The following is a 15,808-nucleotide window of genomic DNA, read 5'->3' as shown; positions in this document are numbered from 1 at the left end:
TGCAAGCACATTCCTGTCAGAGGACAATAGACAGATAGTGGTTACAATGGCAGGACTGTCTCAGTCTGTCTGCAGGAGCTCATGGTTGGAAGGCGTTTCAGTGTGTGCATGTTTTCAGGACATCCATATTATCAAAGCTAAAACTGAAGTGTTTAAAAGCTAAATGAATCTGTTTACCAGGAAGTTAGCCATTGGTTTGGTAATGAAAGAAAACATATTTTATGGTTTTACTTCAAGTGTTGCTACTGATTTTCTTCTGAGACATGATTAAGCAGTGGACCAGGCTGCAGACATGACATACTACCCGTGATCAGTTTAGTTAGCTATTGACTCACAGAAAATAACACAGAATTTAGGTGTTTGGTTTTTTTTGTTTTTTTTTTGTTTTTTTTAATTAACACAATCCATATTACATTCCCATGTTTGGGTTCTACATTGTTTCCATGGTAACATACAAACTAGGTGTGTGGCTCATTGTAGTAGAGTTCTTATGCTCCAACAAGATTGTTCTGTCTTGTTCATCTGGCGTTTGTTTGAGAGGTCAGATGTTCACCATTACTTTTAATTTATTTGTAACTTCAAAACAGGGTTTAATTTGAAAACATGTCAAAATGTCTCTTTAGGCTCCAAGTTTAGGAATACTTGTAGGTTCCAAATTAAATATCTGGTTGTGATGTACTCAGACAATCCTGTTAATGCAGTTATACAATATAAAAATCTTAAACACAGGAAGTTTGTTAATTAGGACCGCCCAGAAAAAAATACATTATCAATTGTTTAAGGACAACCAAGATTTAATGCTGCATTTGAACCTCTCAGTCACACACGATCAAATCTTATACTGAGGAAGAAACATATTTGAAATGCTTTCCAAAGTGGAGATTTATTAAGCCCCACTTGTAATGTTTTTATGGGTACATGAGATAGGCTGACGTCATCATTTCTGAAGTTATCTTTTTTGTGCACTTCAGTTATTAATTTGTACCCTAGAAACTACAACAATGGAGACTATTTGTTTTTCTGAGTGTCTCTTCTTTCATCTCGATCATGTTTCCATTAGAGTTTGATTGTGGTTAATAATGTGGTGGAAACTGTAAAAGGTAAGAAAGGAACTAGCAAGGTTGAGTCAGGTCCTCTGGAAGGATTCTTCTTTGTTGAAACACTTCATATTTTATCCAAAATACTTTTTCAGTCTGAGGAGCAGCAACAAACTCAGTCTTATAAGCAGCACCTTCTCATTGTGGCTCAACCGGTTTGCTGGTGACACCCAAAACTAGTTCATTCATTCATTCAACCTTTTATTTATACAGGTCTCATTCACATTCACTCATTCACAAGAGAGACCTGTTTTAAAGAAAGAACACAGATGAGGTACAGACAACAAAAGACAATCATAAAAAAAGCATTTAAAATGAAAAGCAAATAGAAGAAATGTAATTCATACATCTACATTTAAAGCAATGTAAAATACTAAAAACAGGAACATGTCTGCGTTGGTTTTTGCCATGAACTTAGCAGATGTTTGAAATCACTTAGAGTGATCAAAGTCAACTATTTCAGATCTGTTTGCAAGGTGTTCCCGGATACAGGAGCGGAATAAGAAAAGGGCCTTTTGCCAAATTCGGTTCACACTGAGGGAACACTGCAGGTAATCATGTCTTGAGAGTGCACGCTGTAGCTGCACTCACGAAGTAACATGTAGGAGGAGATGTATGAAGGCAACAGATCAAGAAGTGATTTAAAGATGAAAATGTACCCGTGTGAGAGTCTGCGTGAAGTTAATGTTGACCAGTTGCTCAATGAATACAGGGTGCAATGATGGGTACGGTAGTTACAGCCAATTATGAATCTTAGTGCACCATCATTAACTGCATCCAACATCTGCAAGGTGCTTGCAGGAACATTCATCTAAGTAATGTCACTGTAGTCAAAGGAGGGGAGGCATGTAGCAGTTACAAGTTGTTAGCATTCAGTGTTAAGACAAGATCTATTTCTAAAAAAGAAACCCAGTTTTACGTTGAATTTCTTTACCAAGTTTTTGACATGAGGCTTAAAAGAGATGTGAACCGACCAAAATACCCAAGTATTTATAAGAATTGACAAACTCAGCAGGGACGCCATTCAAAGATAAAATAGAAAGGACTGCTGGCACTGACTTCCTGTCAGCATCCCTTGGTTTTATCAGCATTTAGCACCTGTTTGAGATTAAACTAATCTGACTGGATGATGTCGAATGCAAACTGTATAAGCTGGAAAACCTTAGCAACTGTTCTAGGTCAACAATAAACTACGGTGTCGCCGGCATAGAAAGGTCAAGGTTTTTTATTGTCATTCGCATCACATGTGGTACGTGAGGTGGAACGAAATTGTGTACACGGGGTCCCAGTTACATCCAACAATAGTAAAAGTATAAATTGTAAAATAAAACGGTAATAAAGATTTAAGATATGAACTAAGAAATATGCTAAACTAAGAATATGCTAAACACTTAACAGTGCAAAAACAATATGCTGAATAACAGCAGCACGAACATGAGTCTGTGTGAATAGAGGAGTATGAATGCACGAAATGTAAGGATGCATCAGGAATTATCTGACTTACATTACTTATGTAGATTGTGAAGAGGGTGAGTCCTAAGACTGAGCCTTGTGGTACACCATTGTTGACTGTTAAATAACTGGAGGAAATACCATTATGTTGAACACATTGCCTCTGGTCTGAGAGATAATTAGAAAACTAAAGCATATAGTGTGATCGGAGAAACCAATTTCTGAGAGCTTATGACATAAGATGTCATGATCCACAGTGTCGAAAGCTTTAGACAGGTCTAAAAATGTGCAGCACAATAATCCTTAGCATCCAATGCTTCAATAACATCATTAAAAACCTCAGCGAAGCAGTCATTAGTTATTAGTCATTAGTTAGTCACTCTCATCATCCCACGGTGACTCCCATCACCCACTGGAGCAATCATCAGGACTTTGTACCACAGAGCAGACAGCATTCCCACTAGCTCGAGAGTCAGGCAGAAGGAGAAATCCACACAAGACAGGCTCTAGAGAAATGTGGATATCCAAACTGGGCCTTCCTGAAAGCAGAGAAGAAATGCAAATAGGACGCTAGCCAGCCATCAGATGAAAAGGAGCAACCCAGACCCAGACCAGTTGTCATTCACTTTAATTCAGTTCAATTCAAACTTCAATTCATTTCAGAAATACTTTATTAATTCCAAAGCTAAATTAAACAAGCAACTTAAACTAGCAACATTCCATATGTTGTGAGAGTTTCAGAGAAACTGAGATGTTTTTTTTTTTTTCTAAACATGATGTCCCAGTGGTTTTCAAACCCCAAAATACATTACCGCAAAGACGGGTCCGTCACAAAGATCCTGTCCCCCACAACAAACAGGATAATACTGTGCATGATGTTCAGTGTCAGGAGGGTGATCAGTCATGCATTGGAGAAACTAAACAGCCACTGGCAAAAATATGCCCCAGCACAGAAGATAAACACCAGGCTAGGATTCTGTGGTTTATACTCATCTGCAGGCCAGAGGTCACTCTTTCAGGGATGAAGATGGTCACATCCTTGATAGAGAGGAACATTGGTTTGAAAGAGGAGTAAAGGAGGCCATCTTTGTGAAGAGAATTAGTCTAACATTAAACAGGGACAGAGGCCTCCGTGTCCAACTATCCCCCTCTTATAATGCTCTTATTGCTAGTATCACTCACCCTTTTGTGAATAGCAAACGACCATCAGGGCATTGATGATTGAATATCATGTGAACTAATTTTGGCTGACTCCAGCAAACTGTTGATCCATTATGAGAAGGTGCTATTTATAAGACTTCATCAGCCGCCTGAGGAAGTAGAACCGCTGATGTGCTTTCTTCATCAGGTTGTTGGTGTTGTTGCCCCAGGTGAGGTTTTCAGGTGCACACCCAAGAACCTGTAGCTGGATACCACTTCCACCACAGATCCTCCTATGTTCGGGGATGGGGGTTGGAGTAGGTGTGTTTGCTCCTTCTGAAATCCACAATCATCTCCTTCATCTTCTTCACATTGATGTGGAGGTTGTACTTCCTCCACCAGCTCTCCACGTGTTCCACCTCCTGCCTGTAGCTGGACTCATCATTGTTTGTGATGCATCCCACCACCACTGTATCATCTGCAAACTTTACAATATGACAGCCTGAATGGGTAGGTGTGCAGTCATATGTGAGCAGAGTGAACAGGAGGGGGCTCAACACTCAGCCCTGAGGGGAGCCAGTGCTGAGAGTTATGGTGGTGGAGGAGACGTTGTGGATCCTCGCAGACTGTGGCCTGCTGGTCAGGAAATCTAGGACCCAGTTGCATATGGAGGGACTTAGTCCTAGTGTGAGGAGTTTATCAATTAGTCATTCAGTTACCTGTGACCAACTGCTATGAAAAGTGTAAGCGTCTTTAAAATATTTATTCACAGATGAAGTTAGAATTTGACAATATCTGATGTTCAAAACATGACTTTTTTTAAATTTTTTTAAAATACAAATAAAGTGTACAAAGTTGATGAGTATTAAAATGTTACATTACATATGTTTGAACAAATAAAGTCAAACTCTTTTAACGCAGCCATAATTTAGTTTTCCTAAATGAAAGGTTACCTTTTATTCTAGTCCAGATTTATTTACATTCAAATACTAATTTGGTCCTGCGTTGTTGTATTTATTGGACGATACTCATTTTATTAGTATTAAATAAAATTCAAAACTGTTTAAAGTCATAGATTTGTATGCAATTATCACTTATACAATACACATATGCAGTAAAAGACAAATAATAGATTAAGAGTCATGTAAATTAAATAAGTTTTTCAGGTTAAGCCTCATCTTTGTTCAGATGCAGTTTTTCTGCTGAAACTTTTCATAATTAGATATTGTTGGTGTGAAGCCCGGCCTAAAGCATGTGCATAACATGACCACATATGGCTGACTGGGTTTTCTCAGTGTCACAGCCCTCATGTACGTCACAAAGAGGCAAAACAGCTTCTTATTTTTCATTCTTGCTGTCCTACGTGTTCAGTTCATCTGTGTCACCGCTGTTTTTCTTCCACTGCTTGAGTCAGAGCAGAATTAGACGAATTAAAACAAAAGCGCTAGTTGCTGTTTGAAGTTTGAGCAGAGTCGTTATTATGACTTCTCCCTTAAAGGTCAAGTTGAGCCACTGGCACGATAAAATATGTGGAGAGAAAGAGGGGAGTCAAACGAGAGAGAAGTGTTGAAATAACAAATCCTTCCTCACAGATGGTGCTTAGGAAAAACATGGATCTGATTTGGGGTTGCCACCTCAACATTTTCAACAAAATGATCAGTTTGGTTCCACTGAGCGTCTCGGAGTGACATTAATACACTTCAAGGCGGTTTCAAGTCACATGCAAATGAGGTTTTCATCTCATCAGTATCGAGTCACTGAAAAAAGAAACGGGGAACAAAAAAGCAGAAAATCCCATATTATAGTTGTTTTGAAAATTTCTTTCTAACCATTATAATCTTAACTGGTCTTGATTACATCGCTGGTGCTGGCTTAGGGATTCTAGTGGTCCCCCACCCTCAGGCTTAACCCTAACCTCCACCAGCTGGATGTTTACACCACTCTGCCACTTTTCCTGTGAGTAAGTCCACTGAGCTAAAGGTCTGAGAAACTGAAGTCATTTCCATGCAGCCGACAAGGAGGAGCAGCAGCATGAAGACGTGAATACAGGCTTTGATTAAGAATGTTATTGTAAAGAAATCTGTCTTCAAACAGAAAGGGAAGACTGCAGCGGAGAGAAACATAGAAGGTCCTGACCAAGGTCCCCACATGCTCTTTGACCTCGGGGGGTAATTTGTTTTTCTTAAAACAGATTGGCTAAATGTTCTGCGCATTGAAGCAACAACCCAAAGTGTAAATGTTCAAACTGTTTTTGGGCTTCAGCCTGCTCGCTAACCCTCTGGGAGATCAGCAGATCAGTGACTCCCCCCATGTCCTTTCTCCTCTTGTCGTAGTCGACTCGTTCTTGATATTCTTTATCCTCCTCGTGGTCTCTCTCTTCCCTTTTTCAAGTTTGACATTGTCTTGGCAGCAGAGCTGACATGAAGAGTTCAGTGGGGTGAAAGGTCAACCACAGGGCCTCAGGAGGGAACAAAACCCAAGATCTCCCTCCATATTTATGATTCTGCTCCCATATCCTTACCATAAACTCCTGAAAATACACACGTTGTTTGACAAATGAGGTTCTTTGTCAGGTAGTGTTAAGCGATCTGCGTTGAAAAGTGGACAGATGCTCTGTAAACGACCTCAGCATCGACTGAGGTGTGATGGACATTTGACCAGCCCGTTCACCTTTTGCCCTGCATGTTTGTAGATTTAGGTGGAGAGGTCGTGCAGAAGAAGCTGCGGCAGTTTGCAGCTCATGCTTTAGTTGTAGCTTAATGTGTTGCAATGTGAATATTGTGTAATGGAGAAAGCAATTAAAGCAGTGGTTCTAAATCAATGCAGATGTCATGCCACTTCACATAGTTTGAACCCTTTTGTCATTTAAAGCCCACAATACAAGATTTTTTAAAGGGAAAATGGTTGGAAAATTGTCACCACTCGAGCTGTTTAGATGTCATAAAGCAGGACAGAATCTGTTTATTGCTGTCATCCCAAGGCAGCGTGTTTACACCCAGCCACACACATCGATGTACTCCAGAGGGAAGTGATGGATATGTAGCTGAAAACAAAAAGAACTGAGTTAAGTGCTTCTTATTTAGATGTGTGGAGAAAAGAGCCCACTGTGTTCAACCACAAACTTACGGTCTCAGAACAGACACTTGTCATTCCTGTTCATTTTTCCAATAAGACTAACCTATGTTGCTTTTTGTGTGTGTGTGTGTTCTGCTCTGGTCTCTCTTGTAGCTGCTGCACATCTGCATCGAGGGATGGGGGAACTGGCGCTGGTCGGAGCCGTTCAGCGTGGACAACATAGGGACACTGCTGAGGACCATTCAGTACAAAGGACGCACTGCCTCGCTCATCATCAAGGTGCTTCAACTTAACGGTGTCCAGAAACAGGTACTGGAGGTTCTTCTTTACACGCCGTTTTCCTACATTTTTGCCCAAATATTTAACTTTGAATAAACGTGTACCACCTGCTAACTTTCTTGATGTAGTTTTAGGCCAAGACCATCTTTTGGCTGTACGACGGCTCAGTGGTTAGCACTGTTGCCTCACAGCACGAAGGTCCAGGGTTCAATACCCGGTTGGCCCTGGGGTCTTTCTGTGTGGAGTTTGCATGTTCTTCTCGTGCTTGCATGTGTTTTCTCTGGGTACTCCGGTTTCCTCCCACAGACCAAAAACATACATGTTAGTCTGCCTTCAGGTCCAGGCCTCCCTTGCAAAAGAGATCTGTGATCTCAGTGGGATTTGCCTGGTTAAATAAAAGTTAATGTGTTAAGAAAAATGGAGTTAAAACAGATATAGTCAAACCTTAAAAATATCATTGTGTGATCTCATGCAAACACACTGTCTCAGCACTATGAGTATATGCAGTGAATGACTCTCAGCTACTTCCACATCAAACTTCAGCTCAGTGTCTATAAGTTGAAATTAGACATTTTGTGGTTTTGCCATCTATAACAGAATTGACTCCCAAGAGTTGATCAATTGTAGAGGAACATCCAATGATAACTTTGAGTGTTTAATTAAAACCCATCCAGCTGTTCATGAGATATTTTGCTCACACGCCTGATGAACACAAACACACACCAGGACAAAAACATAATCCATCTTATGCCATCAATGACGGGCTAAAGTTAAAAAATCTGGAATTTAGACGTTCTGCAGATCTTGAAGCTGCACTGTGGAAAAAAGCTCCAGTAAAAATTAAAACCATGTTTACAGCATTATGCACAGATCCTGCTCTCGTCAGAATTAGCAGTTCTTAAACTCCCCCTCCTTGTTTGTGTCTTGTGATTTAGTAGTTACTTGGCTAACAACGGGCTGTTTTCTGTTTTTGTCACAATTTTTGTCATCTGTTTTGTAGTAGTAAAATGTGTCCCTTCAGTCCACAAAGAAGATCACAGGAAATCATAAAACAGATCATAAACCATATGCCTATCTGTTGCAAGGACAGCAATGAATCAAGTTTTTCCACAAGAGCAAGAAGTCGGTGTATTCCTGCAAACATGAAGATGCCATCAGTTGATAGCAGTGACCGTTTGTTATATAAACAGTGTCAAGTGTCACACACGTCTCCCTCTCATCCTCCAGACAAAACACACACTGCCTCTTGGATTCCTTTTTCCATCTGTCCCAAACTTTGATGAAATCTTGTTTCCATTGGTCTGCACTGGTTACACCCAGCTCACAACATGAAGTCGTAGCGCTGCAGCAGTTGCTATGACAGAAGAGTTCAACACCCGCCTCAATGACTTTACCTCAGTCTGTGTTTCCTTTTGATGGAGTCGCATTCCTATAACACACTGCTGTCTGTTTTCATGACTTGGTATTCTATGATAAAACTTTCATTTTTGAATCGTATATGCTGTTGAGTACTGCTTATATAAATGTTCTGGTGTATGTGCAAGTTTCAGCAAACTTTCGAGGTAAATATTTAAATTACTGTCCATAAATAGGTTTAAAGAAAGGATTGATCGCAGCATTTCCTTCTTTGGAAACAAGATCTTGTCTTTCCAAGTCTACAAACATGCACCCACACATGCGTGACATAAACACACACAGATGGTAATTGAAACAATGACTTCTTAGCACAGTTCCATGTCAGTCCCATTTAAAAGCTTCCTGCTGACTCAGGTTTGACTGGCTCAGGATCACATTTGTGTTTGTTAACGTGCTGATTGTAAGGATTGTAACAATATTGTGTACACGCTGGTTTTTCTCATGCATTTAATGTCAACAACTTTCCGATGTTCCAGATAATAATCTGTGGCCGACAGGTGATGTGCAGCTACCTGACTCAAGATATTGAGTTGCGGGTTGTACAGCACTACGTCGGGCCCGACGGTCAGACTGTGGTCAGAGAGCACTGTGACTGCCTGGAGGCAGGAGCCAAACTGCCTTCCTATGTCCTGGAGGATGCAGAAATGACCGAGCTGTGTGTGAGGGCACAGGGAGATGAAGACTGGTCCCAGGACGTTCAGCTGGAGAGGAGGAACAAGGGCAGCAGCAGCTCTGTCGTACAGGTAGAACATCACAACGTGATTTGATTGTGAGCATTTCATTATGTTTTATATATCTTGTTGGCAGCTCGGCGGCTCAGTGGTTAGCATTGTTGCCTCACAGCAAGAAGGTTTTGGGTTCAATCCCCGGTTGGACCTGCGGTCTTTCTGTGTGGAGTTTGCATGTTCTGCTCATGCTTGCGTGGGTTTTCTCCAGGTACTCCGGTTTCCTCCCACAAACCAAAAAATACACGTTAGGCTGCCTTCAGGCCTCCCTTGCAAGAGATCTGTGATCTCAATGGGATTTGCTTGGTTAAATAAAGGTTTATAATAATAAAAAAATATAAAATGTTCTAAAAAGCATTCAAAATCTGTAGAGACCAATTTGGACATTTTGCATTGTTAAGCCGGTATCTCTCCAGGCTTCAGCTGCTGGTGACGCAAAATAGCAAAACAGGCTAATTTTCTGAGTCTCGTTGAGTTCCAAGTGTTTTCCTCTGAGCCATATAACTGTTTATTTATTTTTCAGTCAGTTTTTGAAAATTATGACTTACTTTTGTGCGCACAGCTTGCACAACTCCACATCCTCCCACATCACACCCACCTTGGCAGCCACCTTCATTTTATAACTGAATCTGCAGAATTACACTTCTGTAATGAAGATGAGCAATTTTTTTTTTTTTTTACCAGTTTTTCAAGAAGAATTATTTATTATTGGCTTGTTTTTTTTTATATATATGAACGTTTTTTCTTTTCAGAGGAGCACACCTGTGCAGGTGCGCAAATACATCTCTTGCACATTTGACATGGATAGATGTCCATTACATCTGTGAGAGCTAATGCATGGCACAATTTTGTGATCATATTTAAAACTCAAGCGACAGCTCTGCTCACACCTGCTTAGTACCACGAGGAACTTTGAGAACCACGGTGAACGTTTCAAGACGTCCTAGAGACTCCCTCTCGAATGCTGTTCACCAGTTAGCCACAGTCCAGTGAGATACTCTTATTAAATTGTATTTTTGATGAGATGTGAGATATCAAACAAAAAGTATATACTGAAGGATGACGAGTGCATGCGTGTGGACTGTAGCAGATCCATTGTACACGGAAGTGTCCACCTCCAAGCTGATAAATGGGGCAGCCAGGCAGGAAAAGATGCAAACATAGCTCACACCAGCTCTAGCTTTCTATTACTACACATGTTTGGAGCTGGTGACTGGACCACCAACCGTGACCGGATCCTCTTCTTCTGGGTGGCCAAAGTTGCTGAGCTTCCATACTGCTGCTCACTTTTAGAAAACAGATTGAGATCTTCCCCTCAGATAGGCTTACAAAAGGCCCTCCAACCCATAACCTGACCACGTTGAGAGGTAGAAAATACAGTTTATGCTTTCTCATAACAACACTAAACACAGACAGGAAACACTGGCTGATATGTGGGCACAGGGAAAGGCTTTGAAGGCACTTTCACACCGCTGGATTAGTGCCACCTCTACCTCAGCTCTTCCTGTTCTTTACTTTTTCTCGTTTGGTTTTTCTTTGTACTCTCATTTCTTTATTAATCTTATATTTAAAGCCAGTCCTCCTTCTATTCCAGCTTACAAATGTGGGTTTGATCATGTCTGACTCCACTCCGGTGTCTGCTGTTATCTCTTGTTAAGATTAGCTTCTCATTGCACATGTGGAGGGTTGGCTCTCTCAGAGAAAGAGGCCTGGACTAGTAGCTGCTTCCTTAGATCTCTCTGTCTCTGTCTTGTTTCCTGTCGTTTCACTTTCTTCTTTCCTCCCTTTCTTTTACTCTCTCGCCCACGCTCTGATCTGCTCATCTATCTTTTTATTGTCCACTCCTGTTGCTTTTTGACTTCATCCTGCCGCATCGAGCTCCTCCACCTGTCCTTCCTTCTCACTCCCTCCTTGTTAATCACTGTCATTTTTTATCTGTCTGCTGCTTTTCTGTATCGGTAATCCATCTGAAGAAACCCCTCTTTCTTATCTCACCTTCCCTCCCATAAACTCCTGATTCAAATAGCGTCTTTCCTTCCGACAAAACACAGGAGGTTACCGTGACCTTTTTTTGAAAGGGTTTTTACTAGTTCAGGCCTATACAGTGAATATTTGCCAGTGTTACTTCCCTTCATCCCAGGCTGTTTTGCAAGGGCCTGTATATTAGGTCTGAATGCCAACTCTCCCCGCTCCATTCTGCTGTCCCTCGCAGTAAATGAAGTCCCTTGTCTGTCATAAACTGCACTACTTGTTATGTGTTTTGGCATGCCAGGCCTTTAATGAGGAGTGAGGGCTAAATGGGACAAACAGCAGTGACATATTAACAGTGCTCAGCCTTCGGTGGGCATATTTCTCAGCTTTTAAATCTTGCTATGATTTTACTGCCTGTAATGCCCCATTATCTTGGCACCAATAGTTCTCAGTTGCCCCGACCATAATGTTGCATTAGGGAGGCTCAAAGTTTTACTGCTGAAAGAATCCAAGAAACAATGATTTTTCAGGACAAAATATTGTTATACAGATGAAGACTAAAAGCATTCAGACAGCTGCGGCATCAAATCCTTCAAATGTCCAAATGCATCATAGTTGCCAAAACACATATTAGAGGAATTTGTACTTCAGTGTTTGTAATGGTTTTAATTTGTCGCTGGAACGGTAGTTCTGTTGTAGTTTGGATAAGGACTGATTGAGAACAACATGTTTCTTCTGTTTCAGGTGGCCTGTTCCAGCGGCTCTTTGCTTTATGTGTGGTGTTCTCTCATCACTATCGAACCCGAGTCTCACATGCAGCAACGAGTGGTGGGTACCGCTCAGCAGCACACACACTGGACGAACAATGACCGTCGAACTAACATCTGAAATATTTATCATCACAATTAATATTTGTTCTTTTTGGTTTGTATTTACAAAGTGAGTGTTTGTCGCTCTGCATTAAACTGTTTCTGTTTCAGGTGGTGTTCAGTCCACTGTTCGTCATGCGGAGCCACTTGCCAGACTCACTAATCGTCAATATAGAAAAAAGGAGTCTAGGACTGAGGGAAAGCCAGCTCATACAGGGACAGGGCCACCAGGAGCCCCTTTTAAATACCGAGGCTGACCTCACACATCACCTCACTTTTCAGGCCAGGTAACTAAAAACAGTTTTCACTTCAAAAATACTTTATTAATCCCAGAGGGAAATTAAATGATGTAGCTCATCATCCTGGTGTCATTAAAGAGTTGTTCTAGATGCTGATGGCTGTGGGCAGGAAGGATCTCTTGAATTCAAAGCACAAAACTCACGGAGCAAATCTCTTTTGCTGTCATGAAATGGGCTGTCTACTTATACCAGTAATCCTCACAATATATAAAATATTCAAATCTTAAAGTATGAAACATGTTTACATCCACGAAGCTACATGTCAGATGATACAGTTCTTGTAAATTGGCAGCTTCCTCTCTTCTTTCCGTCCTCGGTACCTTGTTCCTGACGAGCAGATTTAATCTTTTTCTTCTGTTCAGTTTTGTATTGAATCATCAGCAACTAGCTCATACATCTGCAGGAGAACAGCTGCTCCGGTCTTTCTGTTGGGTTCGTTGTGGGCTTATGTTCAGCAAAAAGAGACACTTTCTAAGATCCCCCTCGCTGCACGTTTTGGTTTCTGTGAGCCATTAATGAAGACGTGATCCAGGGGAATCGTGCACATTTCAGGGGAGCAGTAAGCTATGCTGCAGCTGGGACACCGCTCTAACTCCAGCATGTCAGCTTGGACCATAATTACACCTCATTTAGATACAGGCCATAACAGAGAGCAGCTGTGGATGTGTGTCAGTGTGTGTGTGGATGAGCATAAGTCCTGTATCTGTGTGGTCGTTGTCTGTCATTGTGCTGGTTAGCTAAGTGATAGTATAAGTGTGACATTGACAGCCGCAGTCTGTCACATACATCACTGCTGTGCTCCGGTCTCATTTGTCAGCTTCTTATGTTTTTCACTTTGGAGGCCACTGGTGATCACATTGAAGAGCAGCTGTCATATATTGGAATTGCCAAATTTACATTATATTATACCATATTGCATTTTCTCATGAAAGCAATGTGTGCAGCTTTCATCTTTAATGCCTTTTTAACAACGTAAAAGGGAAACCCTTTGTGCAAAATGTCTTGTCAGTTATATGATTGTTTGCATATGAGACTCCTCAGTGGTTACACTGGATAGATTGTGGTGCTTGAACTTCATTTATTTGTTCATCAGTATGCTTATTATTTTATGCAGATGCTTTAAAAGGATCACTCCTTCAGGACAAACTAGTGATGACACGATAAGCAGAACAGAGTCTGCTTGTTACTATTTTGGTGGGACTTCTTTTTGTAACTGCTGTATTTAGATATCTGGTGACAAAGTTTGTTTTGATTCCAGCAACAAGAAAGGAACCACAGTGACCATTCAGTGACTGGGAATGTATTTGGCCACTGTTGTTTTAGAGAAATCCTTCTCATGCATGCAGAAAAACAAGCTCCGAAACAACTAAGGGTCTTGTCTTTCTAGACTTCAACCACACTGCTCCTTGTATTTACACTCTGTCCCCCCGTCTACACCGCTTCAAACCGCGTAGACTTAGATTTTAGGCTTTGTTGTCGCGCACACACACACACACACACCCCATTGCTCATTCTTCTCCATCCTCACACACATGCACACACTACAAGCCACAACTGTAAGCATACACAAATGCACAGAGAGCCCCTGCAGACAACCACAGACCTCTGGGATAGAGTCTGTCTTGGATGTTCGTTGGTCAACAGCTCATCTTTCCTTCCTGTAATTACGCAACGTTTTTAACTTTAATAAACGAGGTAGAGAGAAGAGCTGCGGTTTGCGATCCAACAGACACCGACAGGTCTTAACCAGATCTGTTGTGTTCTCCTGGCCACCACGTTAGGAAGCAGAGGGTTATAATCAGAAGCCCTTCCAGTTCCCCCCTCAGGGACTGCTGTGGATGAAAAGCTTCCTGTCAACACCTTGTCCCTCTCCTCTGTCTTGCCCCACATCTATACACTACATCCCCCGTGTTCCCTTTATAGCACAATGGGCTCTATTAACAAACTGCTGCTCCAGGTTATGGGGGTGTGCTGCTTTAGCCAAGTAGAACTGGATGGTGCCCAGAGAAATACTAGATGCTTTTACACTGTTTGGATTTAGTTCTTTTTTTTTTTTTTAAGTCTTGTTGCAAAGCTGTAATTGACCAACGACTGGAGCTGAGGTTATCCAATAGGATTATTTACTCCCATTTAGCTCTTTCTGTGATCTTTTTGAATTAGTGTGTGCAAGGCAAGACTGCATGTCACAAATAAAGATTGCTAACAAAAGACAGATTCAACCCGCTCCGTGGTTTCAGGGTAGAAGTAGAGTTTAGCAGGGGTCACTTTATTTTACTGAAAAGAGAACAATGGAAACTGTTAGCTGCTGTCAATGGATGTCTTGTTATTTTTTTTAGTGAAATAAAAGCACATATAGTTGAATTGTTCCTGGCATGATGCAAGTAAACATGCCAGACTTGTACAATTTAAAAAACGAATGCAACAGTAATTGACTACGAGTGGCTCCATGGTTTTCATTATGAACGGTGACTTATCACAGCTTTTACCAGAGAGAAGAAGATCAAGTGAAATCACCAGATCCAAGTGCCTTCTTGATTGGGAAACAGAGATGGCACATGTTTAGACAAACAAATCCACTGTTCCACTCAGACTGTGTTTCAAGGATCTGTAATGATTCTGAGCCTTTGCCGTTTCCCCTCAGGGAGGATGAAGATGCATCGCACTGTGCTGTTCCCATCTCCACCAGTCTAATCAAGCAAATCATGAATAAGACGGGTAATGAGGACAACCCAGAGCAGATCCTGGCTGATTTCTACAGTCCAAAGACCACCGCTGAGCCACCATGGCCTTATATCACCAGAGATGCTGACAGGTAATTTAAGCACCACTTTTTAGACTTGGCAGATTCATTTTCAGAAGAAAACAACTTTGTAGCAATACTGGAAATACAATGTATATCCAAGTATGATAAAATAGACAGTTTGGCTTTTTTTTGAAGTGGGATTCTGTGTAAAAGTAATGAAAAGTTAATATATTACCATGTAATGGAAAATTGAGTGACACAAAGAATAATTTGCATGAACTTTTAGCAAAGTTTGAACACTGAGGTTGTTTTAAGATTACAGCTGTCCACTTTGGAAGTGGGTCCTTTTGCTCAAGCCATTATTAACATATCAATATGTTTTGAGCAGACACATTTCCAAAGCACATCATCTTCAAACAATTATAACCTTCCAAACTTTTCCATCTGCTTATGTTTGAACAAAAATATTGTGAAATCCCTGCCAGAAGTGTAAGTCTTTCTGCCGTGTTTTGTGTTTGTAAGTACCCACAGTATTTCCTATAAATGACCATAAAACTGACTGTGGCGTGTTCATAACAGTTCATGAAGGTAAACTCTTTCTCCAGACTAAAAACGTTCAAAGAACTATTTACATCCATCCATTATCTTTACCCGCTTCGTCCTTTTCGGATTGCAGCTGTTACTGGTACCCATGTCCAACTATCACTGCAAGAGGCGGGGGACACCCTGGACAGGTCTCCAG

General features: G+C 41.1%; 1 protein-coding gene and 1 long non-coding RNA gene across 2 annotated transcripts in view; both read left to right on the top strand.

The window, feature by feature from the left end:
• Nucleotides 1-6,991, top strand: part of LOC119409534 — a 43,421-nt gene extending 36,430 nt beyond the window's left edge. The window contains exon 3 of the long non-coding RNA XR_005186792.1: nt 6,918-6,991. This is a non-coding gene — a long non-coding RNA (uncharacterized LOC119409534). The remainder of the gene's footprint in view (nt 1-6,917) is intronic.
• A 2,185-nt stretch (nt 6,992-9,176) lies between these two features.
• Nucleotides 9,177-15,808, top strand: part of LOC119410388 (vacuolar protein sorting-associated protein 13B) — a 35,831-nt gene continuing 29,199 nt past the window's right edge. The window contains exons 1-4 of the mRNA XM_037677300.1: nt 9,177-9,202; nt 11,900-11,983; nt 12,136-12,311; nt 14,965-15,135. Of these exons, the coding sequence (XP_037533228.1) occupies nt 11,969-11,983; nt 12,136-12,311; nt 14,965-15,135 (362 nt within the window). The 5' untranslated portion in view covers nt 9,177-9,202; nt 11,900-11,968. The remainder of the gene's footprint in view (nt 9,203-11,899; nt 11,984-12,135; nt 12,312-14,964; nt 15,136-15,808) is intronic.

The sequence above is a fragment of the Nematolebias whitei genome, chromosome 5 (genome assembly GCF_014905685.2).
Source record: "Nematolebias whitei isolate Nwh7 chromosome 5, NemWhi1, whole genome shotgun sequence".
In the NCBI taxonomy this organism is placed as follows: Eukaryota; Metazoa; Chordata; class Actinopteri; order Cyprinodontiformes; family Rivulidae; genus Nematolebias; species Nematolebias whitei.
This window is presented reverse-complemented; position numbering and strand designations above follow the sequence as displayed.